The sequence below is a fragment of the Panthera leo genome, chromosome D3 (genome assembly GCF_018350215.1).
Source record: "Panthera leo isolate Ple1 chromosome D3, P.leo_Ple1_pat1.1, whole genome shotgun sequence".
Lineage (NCBI taxonomy): Eukaryota > Metazoa > Chordata > Mammalia > Carnivora > Felidae > Panthera > Panthera leo.
In genome coordinates, this window is record NC_056690.1 from 16,660,274 (window position 1) to 16,677,592 (window position 17,319).

General features: G+C 49.0%; 1 protein-coding gene across 1 annotated transcript; it reads left to right on the forward strand.

The window, feature by feature from the left end:
• Positions 1 to 5,223: 5,223 nt before the first annotated feature.
• UNC119B (unc-119 lipid binding chaperone B) lies at positions 5,224 to 16,990 on the forward strand. The gene is made up of 5 exons (XM_042910542.1): positions 5,224 to 5,488; positions 7,935 to 8,048; positions 10,623 to 10,734; positions 10,860 to 11,032; positions 13,174 to 16,990. The coding sequence occupies exons 1-5, from the start codon at positions 5,245 to 5,247 to the stop codon at positions 13,284 to 13,286; spliced, it is 756 nt and encodes a 251-aa protein (XP_042766476.1). The 5' UTR covers positions 5,224 to 5,244; the 3' UTR covers positions 13,287 to 16,990.
• The last annotated feature ends 329 nt before the right edge of the window (positions 16,991 to 17,319 follow it).

Here is a 17,319-nt window from a genome sequence, read left to right on the forward strand (position 1 = left end):
AGGCCATAGAGCCAGCGTAGACGGAGCTAGGACTTTACACCAGGATTCTGGCTCATCATTACTCTCTATTACTCTGATTACCTTTCCTTTCCCCACCATGCTATGTGACTGGCTCCAGACTCCAGAACCTACCTGCTGTATTTCTCCAGCAAGAATGGAGGCTGCTGGTACCAGGAGAGTTTGGCCTACTTCCCTCAGTTATCCCTTAAAGGGCAGAATTCATTGCTCAGCTCCAAGAATGAGGCCAGTGTTGATGGCGTCTGTTCTCAGGGCCCAAATAAACCAGGAGGCCCACAGAGCCTCTTTCTTAGCTCAAGCCCACCCATAACTGGAGTTCTTTACTAATTCAGACCTAGCTGTTACTATTTCAAGTAGCTTTCCGCGAGCTGCCAAATGGGGGAAGAGACCTGAAGAAGCCTTGCTCTAGGGAGTTGCAGGGAGGAAAACTGACAGAAGATCTTGGGCCAAGTGCTGGGGGTTGGGTGAAACCGCTCCTTGGGTCCAGATCTTAATCTCGTGAAGGAAATCAGGCTCCCGGTTGGCTGGAGCCGGTGTGTCGGACCTTTCTCCATACTTAGTACCCCACCCCCCCTCCGTCCCGTATAGAGGAAGAGAGAGGAGTTTTCTCCACATTTACTGGAAAGCTCGTTGCTATTAGCAGTGGTGAGGGGTCAAGGAAGAGAGGACGTGGAGCAGGGAGGTTCTGCAGTGGGATTGCCTCTGTTCTCTGACAGCCTGAGGTGGTAGGCACCTCACTGCAGGACTCTGGCCCTAGAGTCTTAGTTTTGTTTGTTGCCACCCACTTATATGTTAGTAAAAAATAACCCCACTTGCTCTTTTGGCTTGGCCTTGTGCTAAGACTTGCTGTCCTGGGTCTCCTTGCCCCTGCCACTGGAATCCATGTGTGGCTTCCTCAAGCCTGGTCCTTAGCTCATTTCCCCTCAGCTCTCTTCAGTCACCATGCTCTCCCATCCAGCTCCACCTCTTCTCCCCATCTGGTGTGCCTGCCCTCTGCTGAGGGGTCCTGGAGAAAGGCCGCTCAAATATATTGGCATCGTGACCACTCACGATTCACGCTCCCTGGTACCAGCATCGTGCTTTCGTTGCTGGTTTTGATCTCTTCACTACATCCAGGGAAGATGTGTGACTAGCTTGACTTATAAAGGAGGAAACAAAGGCTCAGAGGGGATAGATGACCTGCCCGAAGTCACATAGCTGGTAAGTGACAGAGTGAGGAGTGGGACTAACCACACGCTCATGCTCTTAATGCCATGATGTGCTGTTCTTTAAAAAACAAGACAAAACAAAAAACAATTAAATGAAGGTAACTGATGATGCTGGGTGATGGTTAAATGGAGGTTTATTATATCATTCCTTTTCTGAAAAAGAAAGTAACTCTTTAAGATGTAGTGATATAGGAAATACATGAGCATTTTTTTAATTTAAAGTTATATGGATGCAAAATCTGAAAACTTCTCATTCTCATACCTACTCATCTAATCCCTAGAGGAGAATATAGGTGATGGTCTGGTGAATATCTTTCCTTTTATACATATTTTATATGTACATATATTTATATGTATACGCATATATACATATACACATATTGATATAGATTTTTTTTTTAATGTTTATTTTTGAGACAGAGAGAGACAGAGTATGAGCGGGGAGGGGCAGAGAGAGAGGGAGACACAGGATCCGAAGCAGGCTCCAGGGTCAAACCGTCTGTGCACAGAGCCCGATGTGGGGCTCGAACTCACAAGCGGTGAGATTCTGACTTGAGTGGAAGTCAGACGCTTAACTGATTGAGCTACCCAGGTGCCCCTACACAGATTTATTCTGCACATGTGCACATGTTTCTTCAGAATCCATTAGGGAATTATTGGGTCAAACATTATATGCATTTAAAAATTTGGAAGTACTGCCCTCCACAAGGCTCCATGAGTTTTCACTCACCAAGCTTGTGCTGTATGACTTGGGAATATGCGAGAAATCCCTTTTGGAAACAGGTGGGATATAAATATAAATTCTTGCTTTGTAAAAACAGCCCTCAGCCAGGGAGATGGTGACTTGGCTACTAGGGAAGTTACCAGTTCTCAGCCCCAGCCCACAAGGCATGCCTGCAGTCCCAGCTTTGACCCGCCAATTGGATGCATGCCACCTTTAGGAGGGAGTAGGAAGGAGGACTGAAGTTCCCAGTCTTTGCAGAAAAAGCCCTCTGATGTCTTGCTTACCTTGGTTGCACCAGCACCAGGCCCCACCTGCCTGGCCTGGTTTGAGTCAGACTGCCTGGCTACCCTGGGACTGCCCTGGAAAATAGCCACTGTCACACCTCTTACAGCAAGGAAAACAACCAGGAGAGGGACTTGCAGAGCTCAGAGCTGGGGTGAAAGAGTCTGGCCTGTCCATGCTGGCCTTCCCGCATCTAGCCCAGGGAAACCTTGGGTTAAAATTTGCTAATCCGGTAGCTCTGTGTTGTCCTCTTTCCTCCAAACATGGTGTTAGTTTATGTACTTTTCAAAAAACACTTTTTAAAAGAGCCTTTTGATACGCCTTAGAAAGATTGGTGAAGAGAAGTAGCAGCAGATTGGAGTTTATAGCCCTTATTCTTCCTACTCCTTCCATGTATGTGTGTGTGTGTGTGTGTGTGTGTGTGTGTGTGTGTGTGTGAACAAAGGTTCATAGGTAGTGACCCGAGAGAGTATAGGCCCCAGCTCCAGCTCCCTATACAGGAGTTTTTATTTAATTTTCTTTTGAACAGGAAAAAGTGATCACATGTGAAGTTGCTTTTAAATTTTAAGAGAAGATAAGGCTACTTTGGTTTAACGTTTTCCTTCCGGACAAAGATCCTAAGATGTATATTTTTTAAATATATAAGCAACCCATGATCGTATGCTGGTGACAAAATAGTGCATAAGTAGCTCTCATGTCAAAAGTGACTATATTCTCTTTTTAGTTCGTTCCTCCTAATACTGTCTCCTCCCCCGAGGGAACTACGCTTAACACTTTAGTGTATCTCAAGATCTCTTCCTTTGCAGATGCAGATCCATATATTCATGTCCTTTTTATTTTATTTATTTTTACTTTCTTTTTTTTAAGTTTATTATTTTGGGAGAGAGAGCATGAGCATGCAAGCGCCAGGGGGTGAAGGACAGAGAGAAGCCCAAGCAGGCTCTGTGATATCAGCACAGAGCCTGTGAAGGGGCTGGAACCCATGAACTGTGAGATCATGACCTGAGCCAAAATCAAGAGTCCATGCTTAACCAATTGAGCCAGCCAGGTGTGCCCCCCCCCCTTTTGTTTTTCATGTCCTTTTTATTTTAAACAAATGGGATTCTGTGCCTTGTCCCCCCTGTCTCCTCCTACCCCCAATATGTCTAAGCTCTCTCTATACTGGTACATATAGATGGATCTCATTCTTTTTTTTTTTTTTTTTAAGGTTTTTTTTTTTTTTTTTATGTTTATTTTTGAGAGCACACATGCGCGAGCACACTTGAGCAAGTCTATGTGCTGACAACAGAGAGCCTGATGTGGGGCTGGAATTCACAAACCGTGAGATCATGACCTGAGCTGAAATCAAGAGTCAGATGCTTAACAGACCAGCCACCCAGGGGCCTGGGATCTCATTCTTTTTAACAGCTGCATAACTTGAATGGATGCAACTGTAATTTATTGTAATTTTTCAATGTTGCAAATGGTTCTGTGGTAAACATCTTTGCACTAAACAACTCTGTGCATAAAAGGGGTAATACATTTGTTACCATCCCTAGAAAGAGAAAAGTGGGGGATCCAGGTAACTATTCCTGAGAACTCTGAGAACAAAGGTTCAGTGAGCAAGTGAGTGGGAAATGGCTGCATTCTGAGCCTCCCTCCTGGTGATTCACAATTAAGTAGCATATTAAAAGTTCTGGAAATTCTTCAGTAACCACTCACTGCTGAGTGGTTTTAAAAGAGTTGTTTGCAAAGGGAAGGACTTTAATTCTTTGTACACATCTATTAAAATTTTCCTGAACGGTTTGGTAAATGCCACCGTGGTAATCTCTCAAAGACAGGACAGTTTTTAGATAGGAACTTGGCCACATACTGTTCCACCAGGCTGGGCAGCTGGGGTGTAGTAAGGTTTGGATTTTGTCCAGGAACGAGGCTAGGTCTGTCAGCCCCTCCCAAGCCCCTTACATAAGGTGAGAAGGACACAGCAAAGCCTGGCATAAATTAAGTATTGAGGCTGACCATGGGGAGAAAGGTGGAGTTTCACTCTGGCCTAAGTCTGGGTAAGATGTGATACCACGCTTAGAAGACACACTACATCAGTTGTAGGCCCAGGCCTCCGACACAGAAGACTGTTGATCCAGAATCCCTAGAGAAGGAGCCAACCAGGGGTGTGAGAGGAGGGCCTCAACCCACCCTTCACCCACTCAACCCCCTGGCCCACCTCTTCCAATTGGTGAAGTCATGGTTAACTTCCAGAGCTCAGTGCAGATGTTGCCTCTGTGAAGCCTCTTCCCGATTGGCCCGACCACTCCTGTGTGTTCCGGTAGCATCTTTGCTCTACCTCTTTTTAGAGCAGTCGGTCATCTGGCTCCTCTTTGAGTTCATTCATACTTACTGGGTTGGTCAAGAGGAAGGGCCACATAATGAATTATGTACTTCACAGTCTGTCCCAGCAAAGGGGAAGCTCCTTCAGAGTGGAGCATTCCTTCACTCACTCGCTCATTATTGAGCACCTACTGTGTCAGCCATTAGCTGGACTGCCAGAATACAATAGTGAATAAGGTGGACCCAATCCCAGTCCTCGTTCATGTTCTTACGTTCCCTGTAGTCTAGCACAAGGTCGAGCCCAAAGCCTGGCACAGTAGGATTTAGAAACTGTACTCTGGAAAGGTGCTTTTGCAAGGCAAGCACTTTTAACTTCTGTGCTACAGATTAAAAAACTCTCTCAAGATGCCTTGTCTACAGTTTATATGACAGAAAGTCGTTTGACTGTATGAAATATTTTAAAGACATTTGAGGTGAGGTGACTTTGGGGGCCTGATGGAGAGTCTGGGGGTTGGCACCCCAGCCACCCTTGCGGCTTACCACCTGGCTGGGCCCAAGCGGGCGAGACGGCAGCCGGCCGCTGACCCGCAGGCCCCGCCCCCGCCCCCCGCCCCCGCCCCACCCCTCCCCAGGTGCCACCCCGGGCCCCGCCCCCGCTCTCCATAGTTACGGCGCTGCGGAGGCGGCGGCCATCTTGGCGGCGGAGCGATGAGCGGGTCGAACCCGAAGGCTGCGGCCGCGGGGTCAGCGGCTGGGCCGGGGGCGCTGGTGGCCGGCAAAGAGGAGAAGAAGAAGGCAGGCGGCGGTGTCCTGAACCGACTCAAGGCGCGGCGGCAGGCGCCCCCCCACGCGACAGAGGACGGCATCGGGGCGGCGGTCACGGAGCAGGAGCTGCTGGCTCTGGACACCATCCGGCCCGAGCACGTCCTGCGCCTCAGCCGGGTCACCGAGAGTGAGTGCCCGCTCGGCCGCGCCCTGCCCTCGCGCTGGGCCCCGGGCCCCGGGCCCCTTGTCGCCTTCAGCGGAGCCGGCCGCTCGCCGCCTGACCGGCCCGGGGGTCCACCCTGTGGCCCCCTCGGTCGGCCAGGCCGCGCCGCCGGCCACTCCGCCGGGCGAGCTCTGCGCCTCCCACCCTCAACTAGCCTAGGTTGGGAGGGGGTTCTCTTTGAGCTTGACCGCGTTCCCCTGCGTCCAGCCACGCCAGGCTTCTCCTGGGCCGGCCGCAGCTGGACCTCCAGGCCGGCCGTTCTCCTCCTCAGCTGGATCTGTGTCGGTAGGGAGCCCCCCCCCCCCCCCCTTAAGCTTAACTGGATCCTCTTGACCCTGGTAAGTGGGACTGCTGCCCCCTCATCCTGGAAGACCCACGGGGATCAGTGAAGTTCCTGCCGAGCCAGGCTCCCTCAGCCTGCCCACTTCCAGCTTCTGCAGCGTCTGCCTGCCCAGACCCCTACCTTCTTCCTCCGCCTTTCTGCACCCCGGCCCCTGACAGCCCCCCTCTCCAGCCTGGCTTGACCGCCCTACCTCTTTTGGTCCCAGGCCTTGTCCCTTTGCGTGCAGGGGCGTTCTTCCTTCCTCAAACAGTGGCATTTCATGCAGATTTTAAACAGCCACATTAAAAAGTATGTTGATAAAGTTTCAGTTTATGTACACGATCCAAAATGTGACTCCTGCTCTTGACACGTGTTCTAGTGAATCGAGAATGTGTCGTGCAACCATTCTACTACACCTTTTCATGGATGTAGGTACGGGTGGGAAGAAACATATTGCCCACCCCCCCTGTCCTGGTTCTCCTTCCTTTCTCTGTTCTCTTCCAAGCCGAGCCCTGACCTGATGCCCTTTGTCTTGCTATTTCTTCCCCAGAGTTTGCAGTCACCTTGTTAGACCCTGCTGCCCTCCACACTTCTAACCCTGCAGCACCCGCACTCCCGCCACGGACCTAAGGCTGCCCCAGTGTCCTCTGCTGAACGGCTTTAGCTGTCAGCCTGGGGCCACTCGGGTGTACCTCAGGGAGCTGGTGGCAGCTCCAGTGATGTGGGGATGGGAGTTCAGGCGGTGGGCCTTGGTCCAGCCAGTATGAAAAGGAATTGCCATCTCTTAAGAGGTTTAACCTGATTCTGGATATTTCCATGTCCCCATTTGCCATCACTCTTTGGGTCGGGCCTGTCCGTTGCATGCCCGAGTATATCTTTAGTAGGTCTTGCTCTTCAGTTCTGACCCAGTTTTCATTCGGGGCCCTGAATGCATACAAGTGCTCATCACCTGAGCCTTCTAACCTCCTACTTTCTCCTCATACCAAGGGGGAATCGGGCCGTTGTAATGCCTGGCCCTAAGCAGTGTTCTTGGTGGGCAGAGGTCCTGTGTAGGGGCTTGGGACTGGTGCTGTGGCTCAAATTCATGTCAGCAGCCTACTGGAGAAAGCCACAGGTCAGAGCTTGGTGACCTCTGGATTTTGTTAGCCTGTTCCGTTCAGTTGTGTATGGAGTACCCTCTAAAGGTGCAGAACCTTCCTCAGTCTTTTTCAGATTTATGAAGTAATCAGGAGCTCTTCAGTTTGCCATCATGCGGTCAGGAGTCATCGTAGAAAGAAATCAGCAAAGTTTTCTCTGATCAGTACTGTATTGACCAGCTGCTCAGGTTGTCAGAGGTTCCACGTTACTTTGGCCCAGTACCCTCACCAGCCAGTCTGTCCTGTCACCTGTGTAGATGTGGCCCACTGCCTGATTTGGTACAGCCCACAAGCTAAGAATGGTTTTTACAGTTTTAAATAGTTCGGCGGGGGAGGGGGAGAAATCTTGCCCCACATGGTTACATGCAATTCGTATTTCAGTATCTGTAAATACTTTTATTGGACTACAGCTATGCTCATTCATTTGTGTGTTGTCTGTGGCTGCTTTTGCGCTACAGTGACAAGAGTTGAGTGGTTGTGAGAGAGACAGTGTGGCCCCAGAGTCTAAATTATTTGTGATCTGGCCCTTTGCAGAAAAAGTTTGCTGCTCTCTGCTTTGTGATACTAATGGCTGGCAAACAAGTACTATATTAGCCATTAGATTAGCATGAATGTTTTTAAATGGATTTCTAAAAAAAAATTCTGTCCTGTTGTGATATTCAAGGGGTTTCCAAAGGAATCCCCTTATACTATCCCTGTTTCTTAAAGTGTTACGATAATCTTTCATGCAAACCAAATCCATGCTCTTTTTTTCTTTCTTTGATCCCCTTATTCTCTTCCTGCAACATTTGCTTTTAACGTAAGGGGAAGTTTTTGAGTGTATTTTAAGTGAGTTGTGTAAGAAAAAAACCTGAGTTTGCTTCAAAACTTGAGGAAGAAATGAATGGTAGTTTTGGATGATTATTTAACAGCATTGGTGTCTCTCTCTCTCTCTCTCTGTCTCTCATTTCAGATTATTTATGTAAACCTGAAGATAACATCTACAGTATTGATTTCACCCGCTTCAAAATTCGAGATTTGGAGACAGGGACGGTGCTTTTTGAGATTGCCAAACCTTGTGTTTCAGGTAGGCCTCAGTACTGTAGCGGTCACTTCAAAAGGTCCTTGAAGCTCGAATTTGTGTGTACCATTGCATCCTGTGGCATGGACTCAGCGTGTCCACTTCCTTGCCTCCTCCTGAAGCTTGGGCTGCCAGGTGCCCTGGTTTGCAGCTGCGCTAAGAGGCTGATGTTTGCTGAGTATCTGCTCTGTGCTGGGCGCTGTGTCCCACATGTTTCTGTTTACATCAGGTCATGTGATCCTCACGTCTCTGTGAGGAGCTATTACTCCCATTTTCCAGATAAGGAAACTGAGTCTCAGAATTTCCAAGTGACTTTCCCACGGTCCTGTGCTCATTCCTCTTACCATGTTGCCTCTGCTTAGGAAAGGAAACCTTGGAATTAAAAGTACAATGAAGAAAGCTCACCTGAGCCGTGTGTCCTGGGGACACTGGAAGGGTCATGCTGGGGGTCCCAGTCCAGGCTCACCTGTCTTCTCGCTCGCTTTCCTTTCAACAGTGCCTTCTGTTTTCTTGTAAGGCCTAGTTTGGATGTTAATCTCCACTATTTTCTGGAGGAACAGAAAGCCCAGACCTATGAACTCATCTACTTGGGATTCCTTAAATTAGCCTTGAATAGATGCTTCCTGTGTTGTAGTGCACGCAGCTCCAGGGTGGTTCCTCTCTGGCTAGCCAGGCCACATCAAAGTCTTTGGAGCTCATCACTGGAGACGGAGCACCCCCTGGAGTTAGTTACTGGAACACCAGCACAGATGACTGCAGTATCCACTGAGGTCTGAATCAAGAATTCTTTTTGCAAAACTCTTCTCATAATGATTTGCTACTCAGAAAGAGCCTGTAAATTTGGTAAGGCAGGTGTTAGTAGCCCAGACAGGTCGAAGGGCTTTCCTGAGAAGGTCTCGGCTCAGGTTCATCACACAGGCAAGGCTAGAGCCCTGGTCTTCCCACCCCACCTGGCATCCTTCATGCTCTCATAATCTAGTGCTGACCTGAAGCTGGACCTGAAGGCTCCAGCTTGTGGATACTTAGCTGGTATTGGGAGGATCAGGGCCAGGCAGCCTCCTGGGTCTGTGGTATTCACGTCCCTACGCGAAATGTCCCAGTACTTTGGATGTTTCGAGGACCCCATGGCCATTTCAGATGTGTGGACTTGGACTAGGCTGGGCCCAGAGTAGTCATTTCAGTACAAAACTGAACTGTCTCAAACAGGGAGGCTACAGAACTTGTAAAGACACCTTGATTTTTGGGGCGCCTGGGTGGCTCAGTCTGTTGAGCGTCCAACTTCGGCTCAGGTCATGATCTCGCGGTTCGTGAGTTCAAGCCCCGCGTCGGGCTCTGTGCTGACAGCTCAAAGCCTGGAGCCTGTTTGACATTCTGTGTCTCCCTCTCTCTCTCTCTGATCCTCCCCTGTTCATGCTCTGTCTCTGTCTCAAAAATAAATAAATGTTAAGAAGAAAAAAATTTATAAAAAAAAAAAGACACCTTGGTTTTCAACTTCTCCAGTCTTTACCTGCAAGGATCTTGATTCACTTAGAATATGCTCACACTGAATCAGTACCCTCCTACTATACTTGTTCTGATGAGTTTGAATCCCTGAGATTTGGTCTGATTCTCTCTGAATCACATTGTTGGAGCGAGGGCTCTAGAGTCTCTGGCTCTGAACGCCTGCTCCGTCTGGTTCCCCATTTGCTCTTGGGCTTGTGATAGGCAGAGGGATGTTTGGGGTTAAAAAAAGACAGAAGTTGCACCCACATTCAGCCAATACCTGGAGAAAATCTTTTTGTGGGATACTGGATGGCTACTAGTGGGAACTATCTCCTTGTTCACATTAAAATGGTTGTCTGATTCATTTTACAAAACTTCCATTTCCTGGGCTCAGGAATGGACTAGACTCACCCTCAGTCAGGTCCAGCATGTTGGCTCATTGCTTACCTACCTCACTGTTTCCCAGGTTGTCAGTGTCTGATTTGGCATGGCCTGGGATAGGCGTTACAGTACCCCAAGGCTGTAGGCCCGTGTCTTCCATTTAAATGACAAGATTATGTCTTGGAGCTTGTCTTTGCTGCCTGTCAGAAAGTGTTGTGTTCTCTGAACTCACCTTTTGCCTATTTTCAACCTTCGTAGGCACGTTCTTTTGGTTAGCAGCTAGCACTGCGACCTGATAACTATGTATAATATAGACCATGCCAGGGACCTAGTACCCAGCCTGTTTCAAGCTTCACTCTTAGGATACGGCCCAAGCCACTCAACTACATAAAAGGTAAATAGCTTAATGTTTATAAGAACAAGCTTCAAGTCAGATGGACCTGGGTTCAAATCCCTGTTCCCTCCGTGTACTGTTTGGGGGAATTTGAACTTGCTGTTTAACCACTCTGGGCTTCTGCATCCTTATCTATAAGATGGAGATAATGATGACTCTCCACAGGGTTGGGAGGATTCTGTGAAATGATCAGCGCAGGGCCTGCTATGTAGCAAGTGCCCAGTAAATATCAGCCATCCTGCCGTTGGTATTAGTGCTGTTAACTGATTGTGTTGTTTGGTGGCGCTGAGACAGTACGCTCAGGATTCCTTGTGCTCTTTCAGACCAAGAGGAGGAGGAGGAGGAGGAAGGTGGAGATGTGGATATCAGCGCGGGACGTTTTGTCCGCTATCAGTTCACACCGGCATTTCTCCGCCTCCGCACAGTCGGGGCTACGTGAGTACCAGTATTTCTGGAGGGAGAACACTCGTTTGTCCACAAAGAATGTTCTCGGTTGGGTTCTGGGTTGGCTTTAAAGAAGGGAGGAGGCAAAGTAGGGCTCACAGAGATTTATTTTGCAGAGTGGAGTTCACAGTGGGAGACAAACCTGTGTCAAACTTCCGGATGATCGAGCGGCACTATTTCCGGGAACGCTTGCTGAAAAACTTTGACTTTGATTTCGGCTTCTGCATCCCCAGCAGTAGAAACACTTGTGAACATATCTATGAGTTTCCCCAGCTTTCTGAGGATGTCAGTATGTATCCCCTGACTTCTTCCCCGTCCTAAATTCTTAGGACTAGAAGGAACAAACTTTGGAGTCTATCTGGTCCAACACCCTCATCTGGCAGAGGAGGGAGGTAGTGACATGATGCCTCTCCGGGCATTTGACCTCAGGCTTCTCATTTCCTAGTGCTCCTGTCTAGGGTTTCAAATTCTGCCTGTATGGGAGCATCAGAGGTTTTAATAATGCAGGCCATCTGCTTTGGGTGCCTGCTGCAGGGAAAGGGGGTGACTGAGGAAGAGGAAGAGAGGGCCATGATGATTTCTGGGACTAGGGTTAGCCGGAGCGCCTCTCCGAGCCTCCGTTAGGCTTGCTTTTCCACTGTGTGCTAGTCATTGGCTTCTGCTCGGCGCTCCTTCTTTGCCCTCCCCTTTCTCCTTAGAGGGAGAAGCTAAGCTGGGGACTGAATAGAATCAGAGGTCTGGGGGCCTCGTCTTTCCCATTCCGTGCAAGTAGAGGTTGCATAGATAGACTGTCAGAATAGAGCCACAGGAAATAGGGAGCTCTCATAGGGTTTGGAACAGAAGGAATGGCAGGACAGAAGTCACGTCTTAGGAAGAGTAATCCTGTAGTCCTGTGGAAGAAAAGCTGGGGAGGCACCAGAGGGAGGAGCCGAGGCAGGGGAAGAGGTGGACTCATCGAGAGAGAGAGCAGGCTTTATCAGTTCCCATGACTCTGGTGGAGCTCTCTCAGGCTGGCATTATCTGTTAGTAACCAGGGAGAATGGCTCCAGAACATTGAGAATATGAGCGGGAGCCTGTGAATAGTGTGGGGGTTTGGCTGAGTTGTAGGGAAGGGTCTGCATATACTGACTGGTTTTCTCAGAATCCCATGTCCTTAAAATTGTTGTATTCTGAAAGCCAGAATGTTCTTCGGTCACATGGCAGTGCTGCTTTTAGGTAAAATGAGGATTGCTGCCTGGGGTGGACTGTTTATGACAGCATCTGGTCCTGGTTTTAAACCCGCTCCCCAAGCTGTGCCAGGATATGTAGATACTTGCAAGGAAAGATTATGTATAGTAGTACAAGTTTTTACCCAAGGTGGTAGAACTTTTCTTCTTGAAAACACATAAGCTAAAAGAGTGTGGAGGTCAATATTCTGGATATAAACCAAGTAACTTTGGCCTAGGTGGGTCCAAAGGACTTTCAACAGTCAGTTTCATCTTTTGAGACCTGTGGTAAACCAGAGCGTTTCCTCCAGAGGAACCAAAATAGCTTGTGATCGTTAACTCAGAACTGATCAGAGGTAGTGACTGTTAATTATCTTGACTTTCCAGAATGGTGAAAGAGGCCTGGGCAGCTGCCTGGACAAATGAGATTTAAATCTGGATCCCAAGACAAGCAGACCTTTTGCTGAATCTTTTGCGAGTGAATACCCTGAGCCATCCCCGGAAAAGGCTCCTTGCCCTTTGTCACCCCTCACTCATGTATACCTAGGGTTCCTTTGGTTGTCAGGAGTGCCCATGGGAAGTGGGCACAGTGAGGCACAGCTTTTGGAATTTGGACCAGAATGTCTAGAGGTGGGGAACAGACCAGAAGTACTGAATAAACAATGTGCAGTAGTCCATGTTCGGCAAAGGGTAATCCTGTTTTCCTGGGGTTCCGAGTACGAGTCCAGGCTCGAGATGCTCAAGGAGTGCCATGTCAGAGAGAGGATTGCATCCTTGTGTTGAAGTGGGTATCATGTTTAAGTTGGGGGCCTCTTTGGTTCTCTCCAGCTCTCTAAGCCTGGCCCCCTCTGTTCTGACCTCATTATTCTAACAGTATACGCACATGTTCTGGAGGGCTGGCCTATGAATTTTAGAGGGGGCACTAATTTTAATTTTTAAAGAGGGTTTTTTTTTTTAGAGAGAGAGTGGGGAAGGGGGAGAGAGTGGGGAAGGGGGGCAAAGACGGGGGAAACAGAGGATTCAAAATGGGCTTTGCGCTGACGGCAGAGAACCTGATGCAGGGCTTGAACTCACAAACTGTGAGATCATGACCTGAGCCGAAGTCTGATGCTTATCAGCTGAGCCACCCAGGTGCCCCTAGAGGGGATACTAAGTTTTCCCCCACCAAGTCTGTGGGGCAGACTCACACGTAAGTCTTTGCTTTTTCCCTTTCTCTGACCTGCAGTTCGTCTGATGATTGAAAATCCCTATGAGACCCGTTCTGACAGCTTCTACTTTGTTGACAACAAGCTGATAATGCACAACAAGGCCGATTATGCCTATAATGGAGGCCAGTGACCGCTGTGGGAGTGGACGGGGAGGTGCTTTGCTGTGGCCCGAGGTCCTGGCACATGGAGGTGGTTGAACCTGCTGTTCGTCAACACACATCTGGAACCTGGTCCCAGGAAGCCAAGGCTGGGGTGGTGGTTTCCTGTGCTCCAAGAGAGGTGCCAAGCAGTGCTGTGTTTTCTTCCCCAGCACTTTTTCTTCCCTTTTCCCCTACCCTTTAGGTTGCAGACGTATTATAGTAAAGTGAAGGATTAGGGTAAGGCTCCTGGAATCCAGAGAAAAAAGAAAATTTATTTTCACGTAGTCATAGTTGCCTGCTGGTTGTGCTGATGAGCCCGGGCCGCTACGGACACAGCTGTGTCAGGGTAAGGAGGCTCTGGCCAGCCGGCTTGCCAGTCAGCGGCTTTTCCACAGGTTCCTGGGTGCGGTGAGAAGCTGAACGGTGGGTCTCTTCCAGGCAGCTCGCCCTCTCACTTGCAGTATTGCCAGTGGCACAGTCTGACCTCAGTTTGAGCGTAGTTCGAAAGCAACTGGAAAAAAAGGGGGTGTGTGTGGGCGCCAGGAGTGGAGGCACCAGCGGCCGGCAGGGCTGCCAAACTGAAAAGTCCATGTTGTGGAGAGGCCTGCTTCTCTGTCTGACTTCCAGGATCTTCCGCCAGCCCTCCCGGGGATACGACAAGGTTTCAGCCTGGCAGTGCCTTCTGTTCCCGCTTTGGAGGAAAGACGAGCTTGCTCTGCGTGTCCTGCCTCCTAACCTTTGAGTATCTCCTGAAATAGAATGTGGCAGTGTTTGCTCTCGGAGCAGTAGGATCTCTTGAGGCCACATCAGGCCTCGTATTTTGTGTTTTTTGTTTCATTTTTTTATTTCTAGGCTTCTTTTGGAGAGGTTTTATAAGATGTCAGTGGTGTTCCCAGCATATGTGATGTGTGGTTAGACTTCTGATAGTATTAATCAGGTTCCTGGGGCTAATCTGGCTCGTGTTGGGACTGGATATAGTTACGGACCAACAGCTACTTAAAGGAAGGATTTGATTTTTCAACACAGGAGAGCCTGCAGGATTGGCTTTGATGGGGATTTGCGTCTGAAACTCTGTAGATTTCTTATTTAGGAGGATTTTCCTGTCTATCTTTCTACTGAAGTAGTTTCTGGAACCATCCTGGCAGGTCAGACCTCTAATGCATATTCTGATCCTTCATACTGCTAGTTGGAGTTCTTTTGGTTGTTTGGAAAGGATGAACTAGCCTGAGGTGGCTCTCAAAGGGTGCTCTCAAAAAACCTTCCTTGCACATCCTTGTGGGTTATGTTTGTCCTCAGGCCCTTACTGGATAGACTCTTGCCACCTCAGCTCCGTATGGTTGTCTGACTGTGGGTGGCTTTAGCTGACCCTCTGATAAGATCGTTGCTGTGGCCAGGATTTTGCATCGATAGAAAGGTAGCAGTAGGAAGGGCCCAGGTATGTGGTGATAGTCATTGTGAAGCATCATAGTAACTGACGGAGAGCAGTCTCCCAAGATGCTTGGGACAAAAGCCATGCGGGGCCCAGGATGGAAGGGCCAGCGCTTTGCCACAGAAAGCCCCTGTGCATTCACTAACCAGTGTCTCTCCCTGTTTGGATTCTAGAGCGTGAGTGGCCTTGAACCTTGGCCTAGTAGTGCTCTGTGCCAGGCCAGAATCTGGGCTTTGCCAGGTGCTGGCAGCTTTCTCACTGAGAAAACCCTTACTTGTGTGTGTTGGCACTGGGTCCAACTGCTGAGGAGGGAAGAGACCAGGCACCCTGCAGACAGCTTACTCATCACCAGGCCGGGTGAATCTTAGAACCGGAGTCCACTACAAATCTAGGTGCCTTATGTGTGGCTCTGTCCCACATGCTGCTGGGGAAAGCTGCATTGGCCTCCTTCCCTCCTCCTCTGTGGACAGACATCAGCACTGCTTCCTTACCTTCGGTTTCTCCTCTAGCATATTTGTGTGTGCATATTGAGCTTGAGAATCGCCCCTTCTCTATGTGACAGTGGCCTAATCAGGAGATTTTCTACTATTTGATATTCACTTAGTATCTAGGTTGTGGTTTTTGGAGCTTCCAGAGCTCTGCTCAGTTGAGTATGTCTTGGAAACATGTCCCAGGATAGATCATGTCGTGTGGACTCGTGGGCTGTCTCTTATATGCAGTGTTAGCCTCTGCCTGGAGGGCAGAGGAGGCAGGCATTCTGGCCTGAATAGTGCTGTATTCTCCTCCCCACTGGCTTGCCTTAGTCTCACTGGAGACGGTTTTGAGGCCATGTGCTCAGTCTGTGCCCACCAGGACAGGGATATGCCCTCTTCTGCTCCAGAAGTTCTGTCTGGTATTCTGTACCTGGGAGTCTGGATTCGTATGTCTCATTACTCAGGAAATCAGAGTTAACCACCCTGGGGTGTTAACCAGGGTGAGTTTCAAATTCAAGTTTTTTTCCTGAACTGGGGAGAGAATTGGAAGTCATATTTTCTCTGAAAGTAGCTGAAGCAATCAGGAGTTGAATCAGGAGGCCATGTTATTAAGTTATCTGGACTGTTGATAGCACTTGTCTTGGGGGTAATCATACCATTGGAGGGGGAAAATGACCTGCACGGGGGAGACCCTGCCTTCTGTTCAGAGCTGGTATCTGAGCGGCAGCTCCCGGAGGAATACATTCCAGCAGACCGCCGGGCCCGTCTGTTGCCACGGGGCCTGACGCCTGCACCTCTTCCTCTCCTGTCTTGCTCCTGTTCCTCTGCCTTGGAATCTCCAGGAAGAGTATCTCTCTTTTCCTGTGGAACCTTTGGGCTAAGATGCCCTTCTTACTTTTCCAAAGAAGATCCCTGTTGATTTCATTCTGTCCTAAAGAGTACGCGGAAGAAATAACAACTTAAAGTAGCTGTGGGCTAACGTAGGCTTCCCCGTCCTGGTGTGTTGGCTCGGAGATCTCTTGCAGAGAAAGCAGTTTTCAGGGGCATGCAGACTCCCTGAAGACACCTACGGCCTTTGGGCCATCTGATTCTCAGAGAGGGCCAGTGATTCAGGGAAGCTGGGGCTAACTGTAGACCAGTGATTCTTGAAATGGCAGTGACGGGGAATCTTCAAGGGGAATGCCTTCAAGGCGCATTCATTTCTGGAATGGATTTCATAGGCTATGTGTACTGGATGAATTAGGTGAGTCTTGCCTTAGTGTCCTGCCACCCCTGTAGACTCCCAGGGCACTCTTTTTTCTCTGTCAAGTCACTTTCTTTTGGTGGCTGTTGTCACCACGATGTCAGTGAGGTTTGGGGACTGGAGACAGCCTGCCCCCAGAATCCCAGCATAGATTTCCTTGCCAGGGCACGGGGCGAGGGGTTCCTGTGCAGAGGTGCTGCCGTCCCCAGTGTGAGAGCCTGGTCGTCAAATCATCACTTACTCACATTCCATGTTACAGAACATCTTCGCCACAAGAGGGGTCTGGTGGAGGCGGATTTACCCTTGTTTTACAAAGGATCATGTAAAGTCATTGAAGTTGTGAAAGTCTATTTTTTTTTCCCCTGTAAATCTATTTTTCACAGAATATAAGAAACATCAATGACCTGATCTGTCCTTCCTCCTCTTTCCCCTTCACCCAAGATCCTCATTCCAGTTTGTATTGTCTTTGTGTCCAAAGTAAACTAGGTGACATATTTGTAAAAAATGTTATTTTGTCACAAGAGACAGTAATAAAAGATTTTCACAGTACACGCATCCTCTCTTGTGTCCTGAGTGGGCCCTTTGCATTGCTGGGGGGAGCAGGTGTGGGGTGGGAATGGGCTCTGAGTTTCTTTATGTGACCTTTCTGTAAATAATGAGGTGGCTTCTAGGGTGAACAGGGAACAGTGTTTGGCTTTAGATTTTATATTTTTGCTTTGTTTCACTGGGGGACTTTGGGAATTAAACATTTGTGTATTTTAAAGTTAGGCTTATTGGGGCACCTAGGTGGCTCAGTCGGTTGAGCATCCGACTTCGGCTCAGGTCATGATCTCGCGGTCCGTGAGTTCGAGCCCCGCGTCGGGCTCTGTGCTGACAGC